Here is an 18,590-nt window from a genome sequence, read left to right as displayed (position 1 = left end):
TAGCTAAGATTTGCAGTTCTTATTATTTGCCATTTATTTATGGTACCAGAAAAGTACTGTAGAATTCCCAGTTTGAGGGCTGGTTCATTTTTTAATGAGACAAATCACTAAATATACTCCATTTGTAAACATTTTATAAAAGATCCATTTTTATAACAAGTGAAATTTGTTATAATATGTTTATGGAGGAAACATAAAACGTACTAACTTAACAATCTTTTTTCCTCTGGGCACCTGGATGGCTCAGTTGGTGAAGCATCTGACCTTGGCTCAGGTTGTGACCTCGCAGCTCACGAGTTTGAGCCCCACATTGGGCTCTCTGCTGTCAGTGGTGGAGCCTGCTTTGGATCCTCTGTCTACCTTCCTCTGTCCCTCTCCTGCTCGCTCTCTCTCTCTCTCTCTCTCTCTCTCTCAAAATTAAATAAACAGTTAACAAAGCATTTTCGTATTTATTACACAAAGATGTCACATGGTATTTTAGGGGTCATGACTAAAATAATGAATTTCTTTTCAGATAATACTGCCTCATATTTTCAATTACCTACAGTTAACTTCTTAAATAATTCTGAACATTAGACTACAAAGAAAGAAATTAAGAAAGAAAAAAATATACATGCAATTTACACATTGGTGTTCTTTTCTTCATTGTTCTTTCATTATCAAAACACCCTTACTCTGACTTTACTTATGTTAGGACCACCAAGAGCAATTCACTATGTAAAGTCTTACCAGGATTGCTGTTTTGCAAAGAATTTTTAAGCATGATTTCTTCTTTATGTCGGCAAATTATTTCGTAATTGCTATGTATAAAAAAGGGTGATAAATAATATTACTATCTTAACGCTGATATGAAAAACATTGACCAAATAAATCAAATTCTTAGAGTATTTCAAATAATATCAGAGCAAATATCAAAACTTTAATTACCCCATATACTTCAAATTTGTACGTTCTAGAAGCTTTTCATTAAGTCTGTACTTAAAGAAGAAAAAAAACAGGAAGATGAACCAGACATGAATTGAGGGCATTCTAGCTTAGTAAATTAGAACTAGTTTGCCAGGGTCACCTGGGTAATTAAGCATCCAACTTTAGCTCAGGTCATGATCTCACGGTTTATGGCTTTGAGCCCCACATCGGGCTCTGTACTGATAGTGCAGAGCCTGGAGCCTGCTTCGGATTCTGTGTCTCCCTCTCTCTCTGCAACCACCCCCCACCCCAGCTCGTACTCCGTCTCCCTCTATCAAAAGTAAATACACATCAAATAGAAATGAGAATAATTAGAATTCGCTTGCCAGAATGGAAAGTGTTTGGAACCCAGAAGTCCCAGCTCTATAACCTATAGCTCTTTGTTCTTGGAGAAGCCACTTCTCTTTGGCTCAAAATCTCCCTCTATAAAACAAGGGAAATTACTGCCTTCTTTTACAAGGTTGATAAGAGGATAATGAGATATTATACCCAAAACATGGCCTCTCAGGCCATGGCCTCTTAGGTGATGCTCATTACTTTGGGAAGGGCAAGATGAGACCTTCCGTGACTTCAGAAAAGATGCTCCACAGGATTTAAAGCGGTGGTCCAGGGACACCTGGGTGGCTCAGTCCGTTGGGCATCCAACTCTTGATCTCAGCTTGGGTCTTGATCTCAGGCTCGTGAGTTCAAGCCCCATGTTGGACTCCACGCTGGGCATGGAGCCTACTCAAAAATAAGGCAGGGGTACAGATCTGCTAACAAAGGAGAAAGGGAAGGACGATCTCTTCCTGCAGTATCATTTGAACCTCTCTGACAGCTTAGAATGGTCCCAACTAACATCTTCTGGCAAAAAAAAAAAAACCCAAAAAAACAAAAAAAACAAGATCCTCAAAGGGTAACTCATAAGGAAAGTCTAGGCTAAGATATGGGTTCCACATAAGGTCTTTGAGTGTGGAGGGACAGGGGTGTATGGCAAAAGCAAGGAGGCCCAGCTGCCCCAACAGGGTGCTGGTGCTTTGGGATAGCTGCTGAGCATATGTGCATGTGCAGTGAACAAAGAAACTTTATAGCTTTGAAATCTAAGTGTGGAACACCATGAAGACTGAAAACTCTGGATCAGCAAGGGAATCCTGGGAGTAAAGGTCAATCACGACCTGACTGCAGCACCAGTTTCAACAGCATTGCCACAGCAACAGAATCAAAGGAAACTGTAGAATGATCAGGATGTCCTTTTTTTTCCCCCTCCAAATGACTTGTGAAAGAGGACTGTCTCTTTGGTCTTAGGGTGCTCCTTAGGTTCTTGGAAAATTCAAGGGACAGAGTACAGGAGATAGCCCTCAAAGGAAAGCAGAGGGTCTTCTACAAAACTGAACATGTCAAGACCCAAGTTACTAGTTAGAAAACACAGAGATGTAGCATTATTTGTGTCCCATGCAGAGGGGTTATACTTGAAATGAAATGGATAAGGTTAGGATCCTGGAGGATAGAGGTCTCAAAAGTCCTGAGATAAAGAATCCTGCACCCATTCCTACTTCCAACTAGTCTAGTCCTTTGCTTGATTTCTGGCTAATGTTGTGGACTAACCGACTGCCATTCCAAAACTGCCTGACCAAACTACGAAACCCCATCTGTTACATACGAAGTTAATAGTTAAATTATTTTAAACCTCAGTTTAGTAATAACTATCATTTTAATACAAACACTGACATTGGAATGCAATTTATAACTCAAAACGTCTTACAACTGTAAATGGCAGGACTTTAAAAAAATAATTGGCATATAAAATAGTGGGACACCATAGAATCTTGGTGTCTTCCATTATGTGAAATGATGGTATATACAATAGGTCTATTGCAGTTCTAGTCATATGATTGGCACTTAAATAAATTTTAGTTCTGAAAAGCATTATAGGAAAAGAGGACTAAATTAACAAAAGGAAAACATTTTTTAAGGACTTCTTACTTTGCTTCTCAAGAAACTTTAAGCCACAGGAAACTCAGGATTCCAATGACTAGGAACAGCTCATTTTATTAAATATTGAGGTCTACAGATTGTACGAAAATCAAGTATTTCCAGCGATCGATATTAGTACTTACTACTCTCATAAATTTCAGAAGGTCAGGTAAAGCTTATCTTTTACAATTTCCTATCTTCAGAAACTTTGAAAGGAAGGAGGAAAACTTCCCATTGAGATTAAGTCCTAATACTTCAATGTAAAATTTCTCATCTTAGGGGTGCCTTGCCGGCTCAGTCAGTAGAGCATAGGACCTTGATCTCAGGGTTGTAAATTTGAGCCCCACGATGGGTATAGAGATTACTTAAAAATAAAATCTGGAGCAGAGCCTGCTTTAGATGCTCTGTCCCTCCTCTCCCTTTCCCCCTCCCCCTGCTCATGCTTTCACCCTCAACAATACATAACACTTAAAACATAAAGTAAACAAGATAAAAGCTGGGGCACCTGGGTGGCTCAGTCTGTTAAGCGTGCAGCTCTTGATCTGGGCTCAAGTCACGATCTCATGTTCACTGGCTCAAGCCCCATGCTGGGACTCTTTGAAAAGTGTATTGGAAAAGTTCCTGCTTTCAGCATGGGGCCTGCTTGGGATTCTCTCTCTGTCCTTCCATTGCCCCCACCCCCACCCCCACCCCATCCCTCTCAAAAAATAAATAAATAAACTTAAAAAAATAAAATCTTTAGAAAATAAATAAATAAAATTCCTCATCTTGCTCATACTGTGCAAAATGAAGTCTTTGAGAACAAAAGGATCTTGGGTACAGTATGTCCGCTAAATAATATATGTGCAGGTTCTAGGTGATAAATAAATGGATGGAAAGAGTGGATAAATACATTTGGAGAGTTCAATATTTTTTAAAGAAAGGTATATAAAGGAAAGCATACTTCTGAAACAGTAAATAATCACTTATATTTGCTAGGTCTTATTTTTTTCATAAGCACACAACTAATATTTTTTATTTTCATGATTAATATAAACCATTTACCTATTACACGTAATAAAGCTACCTATAACAGAAAACATATGTATATGCTTAATATATGCATAATAAAATCTACAAGTGCAAATAAAAATACTCCCTTTACTTCTGAAGAGGCCAAAAGTTGTCCAAATATGCCAATCCTCAAAAAACATTTTAATTAACTAACTTTTCTTATTTTACATCTGAAAATATTTTTAACACAAAGTGAGAAATTATTTTTATGTATATAAGATCAATATTCTTGCTCTTCTCTAGGATTACTTCAACAACAATAAACCCTTTCTGTCGAAAATAAACTTTTAATAGGACCTTTATACACCTTTTCCTGTAGAAAGCACAGATTTTCTTTGAAGGCAAAGAAAAATGCATGTAAATACAAAGGCTCAGAAATAACAAATGTCGTCACATTTTGTGCATTTTTGGGCTTTACATAAAACCTTAGTCTGCTTGTGTGTACCTATGATCACACTGATTTTTGTTCTCACTTAATGATCCACTAAAGCACAGCTCTGCACCTCTGTGTATATCTATTATCTATGCCACTTTCAATGATCACATATCCATCTTATGGATGTAATGACATTTACTTATAAAAGCCATTATATGAGTTCTTCTTAATACATTGCTATTTTAAATAGTGCTGAGAAAAGCAAAATGTATGTCATTTATCTCTAGTGATTTCCTAAAGATATTTTACTAGAAATAAAATTGATGGGTAAAATGAATACATATTTTTTAAATGTGGTACTTACACCAAATTGTCTGTTGGAAAGTCAAAAACAACTTAAACTTTAAGCGGCAGCATAAGCACCATCACTCTATTTTCACAAAGGTTGTAGATGGAAAACTGTATTTCAGTCCCTTTTTCACTTAAATTTCTTTTTTCCCAGGGACACTATATTTCCCTGTGTCCACTGGTCCCTTGTAGATATGCAAAGAAATACTTTGCACGATTTCAAATTACAGGTTTTTGTTCGTTTTGATTTCAAAGACTTCCCTGTAAAACGAAGATAGATTCTGTTGTCTGATACAAATATGTTGTAAATATTTGCAAGTGCATTGTCTTTTATTTTAATAATATTTTCTGATAGAGGCTTTTAGTTGTTTATGTTGCTAAATCAATCTCCAGGATTCTTGATTTAAAAAATATTTTTTAATATTTATTTATTTTTGGGAGACAGAGACACAGCGTGCAAGCAAGGGAGGGGCAGAGAGAGAGGGAGACACAGAAGCTGAGCTGTCAGCACAGAGCCTGAAGCGGGGCTCGAACCCACAAAGCACGGGATCATGACTCCCAAAGTCAGACCGCTTAACCGACTGAGCCACCCAGGGGCCCCAATTTTTTTTTTTTTTGAGAGAGAAATAGACAGAGAGAGAGAGAGAGAGAGAGAGAGAGAGAGAGAGAGAGGCAACACAGAATCCCAAGCATGCTCCACATTGACAGCAGGGAACCCGTCGAAGGGCTTGAACCCACGAACACCTGAGATTATGACCTGAGCCGAAATCAAGAGTCAGAGGCTTAACTGACTGAGCCACCCAGGCACCCCCCAAAAGTCTTGCTTTTCAAGTCATTCTTAGGATGGGTAAATAGGCATTTGTGGGATTTTTTTCTGTTACTTTTCTTATTTTGCATATTACAATTTTTAAATTTATAGCCCATCTGGAACTTATTTTAGGGAGATAAAATTCTAACAAGGTTTCTCCAAATAGGCTGTTTCTCCACTACTTACGAATAGTTCACCTTTTCCTACTAATATGAAATGTCACCAGTATGAAATTCTAAAGTCTTAAGTATATTTGAGCGTTGGTCATGTTCTACTCTGCACCACTCCTTTATCTGTCTTTTCAGCTGTGAGTAAATGAATAATTTGTGGAAATTTCAGGTACATTTTGATATCTGGAAGGGCAAATCTACCTCCTATATAAAAACATAAGTTCTTAGGTTAATTCCAGTTTGTTAACATACCGTTTTCTATCAGTTTCAGATGTACAAGACAGTGAGTCCAAAAATTTCCTTAATGACATCACAAGAAGAGCATGTGTAGCTCAAAATTCTTAAAACCAGGATGCTTTCATTTGCTTTACCTAACACTGACAAATACAGGAAGGGTACACATTTTGAGACAAAGGAGTCCTCCTATTCAGAGCCATCTTCCACTTCAAAATGTCCTTCCAAGGTCCCTCAGGAAATAGCACACACACCTAAGTGTACACAGACATAAACTGGGTACTGGATTTTGTCCCAAGAATTTCTAGCCCAGAAGTTGATTACAGGAATTATTTCATTATGCACTCTTCTATGACGTTATGGTATAAAAATGAATCCATTAAAAACAACATGTTGTCGACACTTAATTTCGTGTGTATTACTATTGAAATTTGGGTAAATCACGTCAAACTTGAGAGTCAAGTGGTCTTTTCAGGAATTACCGGGTACGTGCCAGGGCAGCTGAAGACTTTGTTTTTGCCGCTCACGCTGTCGGCCTGGTGCTAGACCACGTAGGGTTCCCACGACCGAGGGGCAGCGGGACCTCAGGAGGGAAGAGAACCCAGCCCCCCGAGGGAGGGCTCGGATGCACAGGTAGAGCTAGGCCAGGTGTGCTCTTCTCCCAGGTCCGTCCCACCTCCTCCCTGCCAGCCTCCAAGCCCCTATTACCTGTTCATCTTGTCTCTATCATCCACGCCATTTCCCCCCAAGAACAGAATCTGCTGCGCTTGCGCTGCGGTGCCCACGCAGGCAGCCTTGTGGATCTTTCTGAGATCTCTGTCTTGGACATGGTAACCCAGCAGCAAGTTGTCAGTTGTATTGTTCTTCTGCCCAACGCCCCTGCCCTGCCTCTGCAAGCCAGAAGCGGAGCCCAAGGGCGACATGCCCTTCTCCCTCCCGAACCCCCAAATCCTCTTCATTGCGAAGCCGGCGGGCTCCACAGAGACTTCACCCCGCCCTCCCTTTCCACTACCTCCGGAGCCCAACACTAGCGTCGGAGACAGGCCAAACCCGCCTGGCCACAACACGCCAGCAGTGAGGATCCGCGTTTGGGTAGCTGCCACTTCTCAGTCACCGGCAGCAAGCAATACCGCCAGACACAAGCGCGCTTGCGCACTTCAGAAGAGGCAACCACTGCGCATGCGCACAGAGGCCTAACTGTCAACTGTACCCACAGCTCCGACGCCCCCCTCGCCAGGCCCAGCGCGGGGCAGCGAACAGAGGGGAGGGGGCTCCGGTGGGGGGTGGGCCGGGGTCCCAAGCCGCGGAACCCAGCGGGAGCCGGCACCTCTGCTCGCCACGCTCGGGTCTCGCCTCGGCACCCTTCTCGCCCCACGCGCGCCTCCCGAGGGGCCCCTCCCCCGCGCCGCGGCCCAGGGTGCAGCCAGGCGGCCCTGCCTGGACCGCGGGAAGGGGTGGAGGTGGGGCGGGAGGCGGGGATAGGGGCCGGGGCCGGGGCCGCGACGCCCGCGAAGCCTGGAGCCCGCTGCAGCCGCCACCGGATCCCGGGATGGGACGAGAGACTGCGGAGGAAGCCAGCATCTCCCAGCCTGGAGCTCCGGGGGCCGCGGAGCCAACGCCGCCGCCGCCGCTGTTGCCTCTGCTGCTGAGACCAGGCTGGAGATGGGTGAGTTGACACTGGCGTCCCGGGGGACCCGCGCCACAGTCCCTCCATCCACGCACTCCTGGCCCTCCGCCTTGAACTCCGCGCTGCCGGCACAATCCCCCCCACCCTCACGCCTTCAGGGCTCCCACAGCCCCTTCCCTCCCTGAGCATGACCCTAGGGGCGGGAGCGGGAACCCCGGGCCCGGGGGTTGGGGGCTTCGAGACAGGGAGGTGGGGGCCGGATACCAGGGAGACTATTGGGCTCCCACTCCCACGCCCAGGCCCAGCTGGGCACTGTGAACGGACGGGAGGGGGCTCCGGTGGGGGGTGGGGCGGGGTCCGGAGCTGCCAAGCCAGGCGGGAGCCAGCACCTATGCTCGCCGCGTTCCGGCCTGCCTTTGGCACCCCTCTCACCCCACACGCCCCTCCCGGGGGGCCCTTTCCGCGCGCCGCGTCCCAGGGTGCAGCCTGGCCGCCGTGCCTGGACCGTGGGAAGGGGTGGAGGTGGGGCCGGGACGCGGGGCTATGGGCCGGGCGCGGGGCCGCGATGCCCGCGATGCCGGGCGCATGCCTCAGCCTCTGCCCGAGCCCGAGATGGGGTCACAGACTGCAGCAGACACCAGCATCTCCCCGCCGGGGCCTCGAGGACTGGGCAGCCATCGCCGCCATCGCCGCCGCCGCTGTTGCCTGCGCTGCTGAGACCCGGCTGGAGATGGGTAAGTTGACCCTGGCATCCCAGGGAACCCGCTCCGCAGCCCCTCCATCCACGCCCTCCTCCTGGCCCTCCGCCTCCATCTCCGCCTCCACTTGACTCCTGAATGACTCTGTCCACTTGTGGTGATGGTCTGGTCACTGCTGTTCCTTTCTCTTCTTTCTCACACTCAGTGGGACATTTGGGCACTTGCAGCCCTTTTCCGGAATGCTCTCGGGATCTAGCAGAGGGAAAAGACTAATCAGAGGAGCAAGAACAGATTGGCGGCTCCATATGAAGGAGCAGCCCCCGGTGCCTACAGCCCTGCATGGTGCCCTGTGCCATTTGGTGAGGGATTCTTGAGTGTCCCCCGGTGGAGACGGTCGGGTCCTGAGCCGAGGGCGCCACGGCCCCTCGAAGGCAGGGGTGGGCAGAGTTGGATTGGAAAGGGAAAAGAGAAAGGGCTCTATGTTCCCGCTCCACAGAGGCTCCCCAGGCGCACCTGCTCCAGGCCACCTCTCCTGAAGGAGGTGGAAGACCTTGCTTGGGCTCCCAGAGAGCCGGAGCTGTAGGATCTGGGCCAGGAGCAGCCTGGTCACTTCCCCAGATCCCCGTGAGGCAGTGTTACCAGCCCCCGCTTTTCTGCCTCCAAGAGAGTAGGATTCCAGAGGTGGGGGCGGGGGGCAGAGCCAGGGTCCCAGCCCTTCCTTTGAGCCAGCAGGCAGCAGCCGGGCATGGTGCCAGGCACTGATGGGGTGAACCAGGGGTGAACTGAGCACCCAGGGGTGAACTGAGATCCCTTCCTGTTTCCCCTCCTTCCTTGCCGGGTCTCCTCCGGCCCATCAGCCATACTGCTCAGAGCGCTTTGAAGGCTGGAGCCCTTCCCCGTGTCTCTGCTCTCCACCACTTCGCTCCCATTGTGGGGGACCCATCGAGTTCCTGTACATGAGCCACCTCATCGGGGTGTGCCTTGCCCAGTCAGGACTAGACTTTTTCCAACCCCAGACCAGTTGTGAGAGCCCAGCAGCACTGACTGCAGCTGCAGGTGTGTGGATTTGGGGGCGGAGGGGGGCTGTCGTCAGCACCTCCTTTGCATCAGGCTCTGTGCTGGGGCCCCAGGAGAGTTGGTCAGCACCGTCCAGTGTAGGGTGAGGAGCCCTGGGGGGCAGGCCAGGGGTGAGGCAGCTCAGTCCTTCCTCAGTCTGGGGGAAGTGCAGTTCAGCTGAGCCTACCTTGGCAGGGAGTGAAAGATTACACAGAAACTTGGAGCCTCCTAGAGGATTTGGACTTTATCCTGGGAGCAGGTGTTCCAAGCTGAGAGGGACAACATCAGATGTGGCTTTTGCTAGGCTCATGGGGCTCAAGCCAGGAGCCCCTTCCCTGGCAAGGCTGCTGCTGTTGTCCAGGTGAGCGTGGATGGTGGCGCAGGCAGCGTGGGACAGTGGCACAGGGGGCCATGTGGGATGACGAGTACCTGGGCATTGAATAGATGTGCCTGGCAATGGGGAGCTCGAGGTCAGCGAGAAGCCAGATTCTGGATGACTGCCGGGCTCCTCGCCTGGGAGACTGGGTGGATGGTCATATCTCGGGTTATCAGCTCAGGTTTCCGGAACCACAATTTGAGCAATTTCTTTGTGCCTGGTTTTGCGGCAGAGGGTACCAGGCAGGATGGGAGCCAACTCTGAGCCCAGGCCTCTGCCCTCTACCTTGGCCCAGACCCTGCTGGGTCTGCTCATCTCTCTCCCTTCACCCTACAGCACTTTAGCCTCTTGAGTGCACGGCTGCACCTCGCAACTGTGCCCTGTACACATGGGGGAGCGCCACTCCACTCCTGCTACCTGGGTACACGGGGACCGCCCTCTGCACTGGCTCACCGCAGACCCTGTGCATTGATGTGTCTCATCCACTCGCTGTGCAAGGGCATTTCCCCCAGGCCACAAGGCGCAGCTCCTGTAACAAAGCCTCTCTGCACTATAGCTTGAATCTGTCACCCTCCTGGCCCTGTGCTAGAGCAGGCTCCAAGAGGACAGAAGAGGGCTGGGGCACACCCTCCCCTGCCCTCCCCCACCTCAGGCCTGTGGGCTAGAGATGGAGCTGAAGCTCCCTGCTGAAGTGGCCCTTTGTACATTGTCCCCCTGGAGGATGGGGGAGACTGGTGGGAGGGACTGGCACTGCCCGACACCATGTGCTGATCTCAGGGGCACTGAGGATCCAGGTGGGGAGTGCAGGGAGTGGGGGGGGGGTGGTTCACTGGGCCTTGGATCAGGGGAGAACACCCTGCCATGTATGGGCTCGCACTGGCCGGGCCTGCCGCCCCACACTAGATGGTACTTGTCATCACTTCTCTGGCAAGGTGTGTCCTCAGGCACCAGTTGTTTAGGGAGCTTCTGCTCCAGGCCAGGCTTTGTTCTAGGGGGTGGGGCTCCACTGTGCCTGGTGACCGGTGACTGAGGCTTGCAGGCTTAAGATGACCCTGCTCTCCTGTTGACATTCTGAGTGCCAGGGTGTGGGTGGGGGAGACAAACCATGAACAGGTAAACAAGGAGATGGCTAGCTTCCGCTGTGAGTGCTGGGGAGAAGAAAACATGGGCAGGGGACAGCCGCTGTAGCTGGAGGGCCAGGTGGGCTCCTCTGAGCAGGCAAACACATTCCAGGCCGAGGAGCAGCCAGTGGGAGGACCCTGAGACGGACAGGTGGGGACTGTGACTGGAGCCGTGTGGACGAGGGCGGCGAGGGCAGCAAAGATTCCAGGACTAGAATGGCGGGGTCTGTGGGCCCAGAGAGGAGTTTGGATTTCATTCTGAGGGAGACTAGTGTGCGGTGGGGTCGAGGGGAGGGTCTTGTGGGAGGAGGTTGGGTGGGGTGGGGGGAGGGGAGACGTGCCCTGGTGGGGACTTTGCAGTGACAGAATTTGTGGGGCCCAGTGCCAAATGAAAATGTAGGCCCCAAGGGACGCCTGGGTGTCTCAGTGGTTTAAGCATACAACTCTTGATTTCTGCTCAGGTCAGGAGTCCAGGGTTATGGGATTGAGCCCTGCGTCTGGCTCCGCATCGAGCCTGGAGCTTTTTTGAGATTCTCTCTCTCTCTCTCTCCATCTGCCCCCCCACTCTTGTGTGCACTCTCTGTCTCTCTGACACTCTCTCTCTCTCTCTCTCTCTCTCTCTCTCTCTCTCTCTCTCTCTCTCAAATAAAATAAAATAGAGGCACCTGGGTGGCTCACTTGGTTGACCACTTCAGCTCAGGTCATGATATCGAAGTTCGTGGGTTTGAGCTCTGTGTCAGCCTCTGTGCTGACAGCTCAGAGTCTGGAGCCTGCTTCAGATCCCACATTTCCCTCTCTCTCTGCCCCTCCCCTGCTCACGCTCGGTCTCTCTCTCTCTCAAAAATAAACATAAAAAAATAAAATAATGAAAAGAAAAAAAAACGAATGAAATCACAACTATATTCAGTTAATCTGAGAAATGCAAAGTTTGTTTAACATGAGCAAATGATGTAATTCCCCACATTAACAAATACTTTATTTTATTTTTTTATTTTTACTTTTTTAATTTAATTTTTTGTTTTTCAGAATTTACATCCCAAATAGTTAGCATAGAGTGAAGCAATGATTTCAGTAGTAGATTCCTTAGTGCCCTTGACCATTTAGCCCATCCCCCCTCCCACTACCCCTCCAGCAACCCTCAGTTTGTTCTCCATATTTGTGAGTCTCTTCTGTTTTGTCCCCCTCCCTGTTTTTATATTATGTTTGTTTCCCTTCCCTTATGTTCATCTGTTTTGTCTCTTACAGTCCTCATACGAGTGAAGTCATATGATTGTTGTCTTTCTCTGACTAATTTCACTTAACATATTACCCTCCAGTTCCATCCATGTAGTTGCAAATGGCAAGATTTCATTATTTTTGATTGCCGAGTGATATTCCATTGTATCTAGATACCACATCTTCTTTATCCATTCATCCATCGATGGACATTTGGGCTCCTTTGCATACTTTGGCTATTGTTGATAGTGCTGCTATATACATGGGGTGCATGTGTCCCATCGAAACAGCACACCTGTATCTCATGGATAAATGCTTAGTAGTGCAATTGCTGGGTTGTAGGGTAGTTCTATTTTTAGTTTTTTGAGCAAACTCCATACTGTTTTCCAGAGTGGCTGCACCAGCTTGCATTGCCACCAACAATGTAAAAGAGATCCTCCTTCTCCACATCCTCGCCAACATCTGTTGTTGCCTGAGTTGTTCATGTGAGCCATTCTGACAGGCAGAAGGGGTTAGCTCAGTGTGGTTTTGATTTTTATTTCCCTGATGATGAGTGATGTGGAGCATTTTTTTGTGTGTCAGTTGGCCATCTGGATGTCTTCTTTGGAGAAGTGTCTATTCATGTCTTTTGCCCATTTCTTCACTGGATTATTTGTTGTTTGGGTGGTTGAGTTTGAGAAGTTCTTTGTAGATTTTGGATACTAACCCTTTATCTGATATGTCATTTGCAAATACCTTCTCCCATTCTGTCAGTTGCCTTTTCGTTTTTCTAATTGTTTCCTTCGCTGTACAGAAGCCTTTTTGTCTGATGCGGTCCCACTAGTTCATTTTTGCTTTTGTTTCCCTTGCCTCTGGAGACGTGTTGAATAAGAAGTTGCTGCGGCCAAGATCAAAGAGGTTTTTGCCTGCTTTCTCCTTGAGGATTTTGATGGCTTCCTGTCTTGCATTGAGGTCTTCCATCCATTTTGAGTTTATTTTTGTGTAAGAAAGGTGTAAGGAAGTGGTCCAGGTTCATTCTTCTGCATGTCGCTGTCCAGTTTCCCAGCACCGCTTGCTCAGGAGACTCTCTTTATGCCATTGGATATTCTTTCCTACTCTGTGAAAGATTAGTTGGCCATACGTTTGTGGGTCCATGTCTGGGTTCTCTATTCTGTTCCATTGATCTGAGTGTCTGTTCTAGTGCCAGTACCATATTGTCTTGATGATTACAGCTTTGTAGTATAGGTTGAAGTCTGGGATTATGATGCCTCCTGCTTTGGTTTTCTTTTTCAAGATTGCTCTGGCCCTTTGGGGCCTTTTCTGGGTCCATACACATTTTAGGATTATATGTTCTAGCTCTGTGAAGAATGCTGGTGTTACTTTGATAGGGATTGCATTAAATATGTAGATTTCTTTGGGTAGTATCGACATTTTAACAATATTTGTTCTTCCTATCCAGGAGCATGGAATCTTTTTGCCATTTTTTTGTGTCTTCTTCAATTTCTTTCATAAGCTTTCTGTGGTTTTCAGTATATACATTTTTCACCTCTTTGGTTAGATTTATTCCTAGGTATTGTGTGGCTTTTTGTGCAACTGTAAATGGGATCGATTTCTTGATTTCTCTTTCTGTTGCTTCATGTTGGTGTATAGGAATGCGATTTCTGCGCATTGATTTCATATCCTGCAAATTTGCCGAATTCAGGAATCCATTCTAGCAGTTTTGTGTGGCATCTTTCGGGTTTTCCATATAGAGCATCGTGTCATCTGCAAAGAGGGAAAGTTTGACCTCCTCCTGGCTGATTTGGATGCCTTTTATTTCTTTGTGTTGTCTGATTGCAGAGGCTAAGACTCCCAATACTATGTTGAGTAACAGTAGTGAGAGTGGACATCCCTGTCTTGTTCCTGACCTTAGAGGGGAAACTCCCATTTTTCCCCACTGAGGATGATATTAGCATTATGATCTAGAGGTATGCTCCTTCTCTCCCTACTTTCTTGAGGCTTTTTATCAAGAAAGGGTGCTGTATTTTGTCAAATGCTTTCTCTGCATCCATTGAGAGGGTTATATGGTTCTTGCCCTTTCTTTTATTGATGTGATGAATCATGTTAATTGTTTTGCAGATATGGAACCTGCCCCGCATCCCAGGTATAAATCCCGCTTGTTCGTGGTGAGTAATACTTTTCATGTATTGTTGGATCCGGTTGGCTAATATCTTGTTGAGAATTTTTGCATCCATGTTCCTCAGGGAAAGTTGTCTATAGTTCTCCTTTGTAGTGGGGTCTCTGACTGGTTTTGGAATCAAGGTAATGCTGGCTTCATAGAAAGAGTTTGCAAGTTTTCCTTCCATTTCTATCTTTTGGAACAGTTTCAAGAGAATAGGTGCTAACTCTTCCTTATATGTTTGGTAGAAATCCCCCCTGGAAAGCCATCTGGCCCTGGACTCTTGTTTTTTGGCAGATTTTTGATTACTAATTCGATGTCCTTACTGGTTATGGGTCTGTTCAAATTTTCTATTTCTTCCTGTTTCAGTGTTGGTAGTGTATATGTTTCTAGGAATTTGTCCATTTCTTCCAGATGACCCATTTTATTGGCAAATTGCTCATACTATTCTCTTATTATTGTTTTTATTTCTGCTGTGTTGGTTGTGATCTCTCCTCTTTCATTCTTGATTTTACTTATTTCGGTCCTTTCCTTTTTTCATCTTTGACCAGACTGGCTAGTGGTTTATCAATTTTGTTAATTCTTTCAAGGCACCAGATTCTGGCTTGATTGATCTGTTCTACTGGTATTTTTCTGTTTTTTGTTTGTTTGTTTGTTTCAATAGCATTAATTTCTGCTGTAATCTTTATTATTTCCTGTCTTCTGCTGGTTTGGGTTTTATTTGCTGTTCTTTTTCCAGCTCCTTAAGGCATAAGGTTAGGTTGTGTATCTGAGATCTTTCTTCCTTCTTTAGGAAGGCCTGGATTGCTATATATTTTTCTCTTATAACTGACTTTGTTGTGTCCCAGTGGTTTGGGGTTGTGGTGTTATCCCTTTCATTGACATCCATATATTTTTCCATTTCCTCTTTAACTGCTTGGTTGGCCCATTCATTCTTTAGTAGGATGTTCTTTAGTGTCCAAGTATGTGTTACCTTTCCCAATATTTTCTTGTGGTTGATTTCGAGTTTCATAGTGTTGTGGTCTGAAAATATGCACGGTATGCTCTCAATCTTTTTGTACTTACTTAGGGCTGATTTATGTCCCAGTATATGGTCTATTCTGGAGAACGTTCCATGTGCACTGGAGAAGAAAGTATATTCTGCTGGTTTAGGATGAAATGTTCTGAATATATCTGTTAAGTCCATCTGGTCCAGTGTGTCATTCAAAGCCATTGTTCCCTTCTTGATTTTTTTTTTTTTGATTAGATGATCTGTCCATTGCTGTGAGTGGGGTGTTGAAGTCTCCTACTATTATGGTATTACTATCGATGACTTTCTTTATGTTTGTGATTAATGATTTACATATTTGGGTGCTGTCACATTTGGCGCATAAATATTTACAATTGTTAGGTCTTCTTGGTGGATAGACACCTGGATTATGACATAATGCCCTTCTGCATCCCTTGATGCAGTCTTTATTTTAAAGTCTAGATTGTCTGATATAAGTATGGCTATTCTACCTTTCTTTGGTTGACCATTAGCATGATAGATGGTTCTCCATCCCCTTATTTTCAATCTGAAGGTGTCTTTAGGTATAAACTAGGTCTCCTGTAAACAGCATATAGATGGACCTTGTTTACTTATCCATTCTGTTACCCTATGCCTTTTGATTGGAGCATTGAGGCCACTGACATTTAGAGTGAGTACTGAAAGATATGAATTTATTGCCATTATTATGCTTGTACACTTGGAGTTTCTGGTGGTGTTCTCTGCTTTCTAATCTTCGTTGCTTTGGGTATATATATATATATATATATATATATATGTGTGTGTGTGTATGTATATATATATTTTTTCAACTTTTCTTCCTTCAGAAAGTCCCCCTTAAAATTTCTTGCAGGGCTGGTGTAGTGGTCACAAATTCCTTTAATTTTTGTTTGTCTGGGAAACTTTTTGTGTCTCCTATTTTGAGTGACAGCCTTGCTGGATAAAGAATTCTTGGCTGCATTTATTTTTTTATTTTATTTATTTAATGTTTATTTATTTTTGACAGAGAGAGAGAGAGAGAGACAGAGACAGTGAGACAGAGCATGAGCAGAGGAGGGGCAGAGAGAGAGGGAGACACTGAATCTGAAGCAGACTCCAGGCTCTGAGCTGTCAGCACAGAGCCCAACATGGGGCTCAAACTCACATACCGCAGTATCATGACGAGAGCCAAAATCGGACACCTAACCGACTGAGCCACTCAGGCGCCCCTTCATATTTTTCTGATTCAGCACACTGAATATATCCTGCCACTGCTTTTGGCCTGCCAAGTTTCTGTGGATAGGTCTGCTGCAAACCTGATCTCTCTTCCCTTTTAGGTCAGGGAACTTTTTTTTTTTCCCTTGCTGCTTTCATGATTCTCTCCTTGCCTGAGCATTTTGTGAATTTGACTATGATATGCCTTGTTGATGGTCGGTTTTTGTTGAATCTAATGGGGGGGGGGTCCTCTGTGCTTCCTGGATTTTGATGTCTGTGTCTTTCCCCAGGTTTCGTAAATGTTTTCCGCTATGATTTGCTCACATAACCCTAATACCCCTGTTTCTCTCTCTTCCACTTCTGGGACCCCTATGATTCTGCTGTTGTTCCTTTTTACTGAGTCACTGGTTTCTCTAATGCTTAAATCATGCTCTTTTGCCTTAATCTCCCTCTTTTTTTTCTGCTTCGTTATTCTCTATATGTTTGTCCTCTATATCACAGATTCTCTGTTCTGCCTTGTCCATCCTTGCCGCCCCTGCATCCATCCGTGATTGCAGCTCAGTTACAGTATTTTTAATTTCATTCTGGCTATTTTTTATTTCTTTTATCTCTGCAGAAAAGGATTCTAATCTATTTTCGACCCCAGCTAATATTCTTATTATTGTGATTTTAAATTCTGGTTCAGACATCTTGCTTGTATCTGTGTTGGTGAAATCCCTGGCTGTCATTTCTTCATGCTGTTTCTTTTGGGGTAAATTCCTGTTGAATTCTGTGGTTCAGGTTGTGCAGATTGTTCTGTTAGTCCTCCGATCAGTGTTCTAGGTGTGTAGGATGGTTTTGTGTTGGCCTGGCTGTATTTCATGGATGGGAGACACACACAAAACTTCCATGCTGTTCCGCCATCTTGGCCCCTCCCCCCATTCACAAATATTTTGAAACCTTATCTCAGGGTACCTGAGTAGCTTAGTCGGTTAAGCATCCAACTTAAGCTCAGGTCATGATCTCACAGTATGTGAGTTTAAGCCCCACGTGGGGTTCGCATTGGGCTCACCACTGTCAGGGCAGAGCTTGCTTCAGATCCTGTCTCCCTCTCTCTCTGCCGCTCCCCTGCTGGCTTGCTTGGTCTCTCTCAAAAATAAACAGTTAAAAAAATTATCTCAATAGATGTGAAATAAACATCTTTTCACATTCAATATTCATTCATGACAGAACTTAGAAAACTAGTATTATAAGGGAACTTCCTTAATATACTTGTAGCAGAAAGACCCTAAGTGACCCCATAATATCTGCCCTTTAGTGTTGTCACCTTTTCTTTATAATTATTTTCTCTTAAGATCTGTGACTTGACTCTAGCTATTACAATATGGCAAATATAAAGGAATGTTGCAGACATAATTCAGTTAATTCAGAGTCAATCAAAAGAGGATTATGCTAGGCAAACCTGATCTAATCACGTGAACACCCTTCACATGAAGGAGGACTGAGCCTTCTCTGAAGTGACATTCTCCTTGCTGGCCTCCTAAACTAAGCGGCCATATTGAGGAAGTCTACGTGGCCAAGAACAAGGAACAGCCTTGCTCTAGGCTGAATATTTGTGTCCCCACTCACCCAAATTCATGTGTTAACTCTTAATGTTCAACGTGATAGTATTTAGAAGAGGGGGATTTGGGAAATGATGAAGTCACGAAGGTGGAGCCGTCATGAATGTGATTAATGCCCTTATAAAGGAGGGCTGTGAGAGCTCCCTTGGCCCTGCGCCAAGCAGGAAGACCAGCATCCACGAACCAGGAAGCAGGCCGTTGCTGTACACTGCATCTGCCAGTGCCTTCATTTTGGACTTCCCAGCCTCCAGAACTGTGAAAAATAAAACTTTTTTTTTTCATAAGCCTATGGTATTTTGTTAGAGCAGCCCAAAAGGACTAAGACAAGTGTCTGGGAACGCTTAGGACCTAAGCCTCCAACTAGCCGACAGCTAGCAAAGAGCTGTGGAAATGAGTCCAGTCATGCAGTCACAAGGAAATTCTCTTAAAAATAAACTCAATGGGCTTGGAAGGAGATTCTTCCCCGTTGAAGCACCCAAATGGGGAAGCGCATTCTAGTGGACACCTTGGCTACAGCCTTGTGAGACCCTGAACAAAGGACCCAGCTAAGCCATTGCTTAGCTTCTGGCCCATAAAAATGTGAGATAAATGCGTGTGGCTTTAAGGCACTGTGTTGATGGTGATCTGTTG

At 45.6% G+C, this 18,590-nt stretch overlaps 2 protein-coding genes across 3 annotated transcripts in view; one reads left to right on the top strand and one right to left on the bottom strand.

The window, feature by feature from the left end:
* LOC125159861 (ankyrin repeat domain-containing protein 26-like) overlaps positions 1–11,790 on the bottom strand; it is a gene marked incomplete at its 3' end in the record, with an annotated part of 47,403 nt that extends 35,613 nt beyond the window's left edge. The window contains exons 1-2 of the mRNA XM_047848524.1: positions 11,785–11,790; positions 730–800 (exon numbers count right to left, since the gene is read on the bottom strand). Of these exons, the coding sequence (XP_047704480.1) occupies positions 730–763 (34 nt within the window). The remainder of the gene's footprint in view (positions 1–729; positions 801–11,784) is intronic.
* Positions 7,407–18,590, top strand: part of LOC125159862 (uncharacterized) — a 69,428-nt gene continuing 58,244 nt past the window's right edge. For both annotated transcript variants that reach the window (XM_047848525.1, XM_047848526.1), the window contains exon 1: positions 7,407–8,269. In XM_047848525.1, coding sequence (XP_047704481.1) covers positions 7,723–8,269 — 547 coding nt within the window. In that variant the 5' untranslated portion in view covers positions 7,407–7,722. The remainder of the gene's footprint in view (positions 8,270–18,590) is intronic.

The sequence above is a fragment of the Prionailurus viverrinus genome, unplaced genomic scaffold (genome assembly GCF_022837055.1).
Source record: "Prionailurus viverrinus isolate Anna unplaced genomic scaffold, UM_Priviv_1.0 scaffold_73, whole genome shotgun sequence".
NCBI lineage: Eukaryota > Metazoa > Chordata > Mammalia > Carnivora > Felidae > Prionailurus > Prionailurus viverrinus.
The sequence above is the reverse complement of the archived record's forward strand: the minus strand, read 5'-3'. Positions and strand labels throughout refer to the sequence as shown.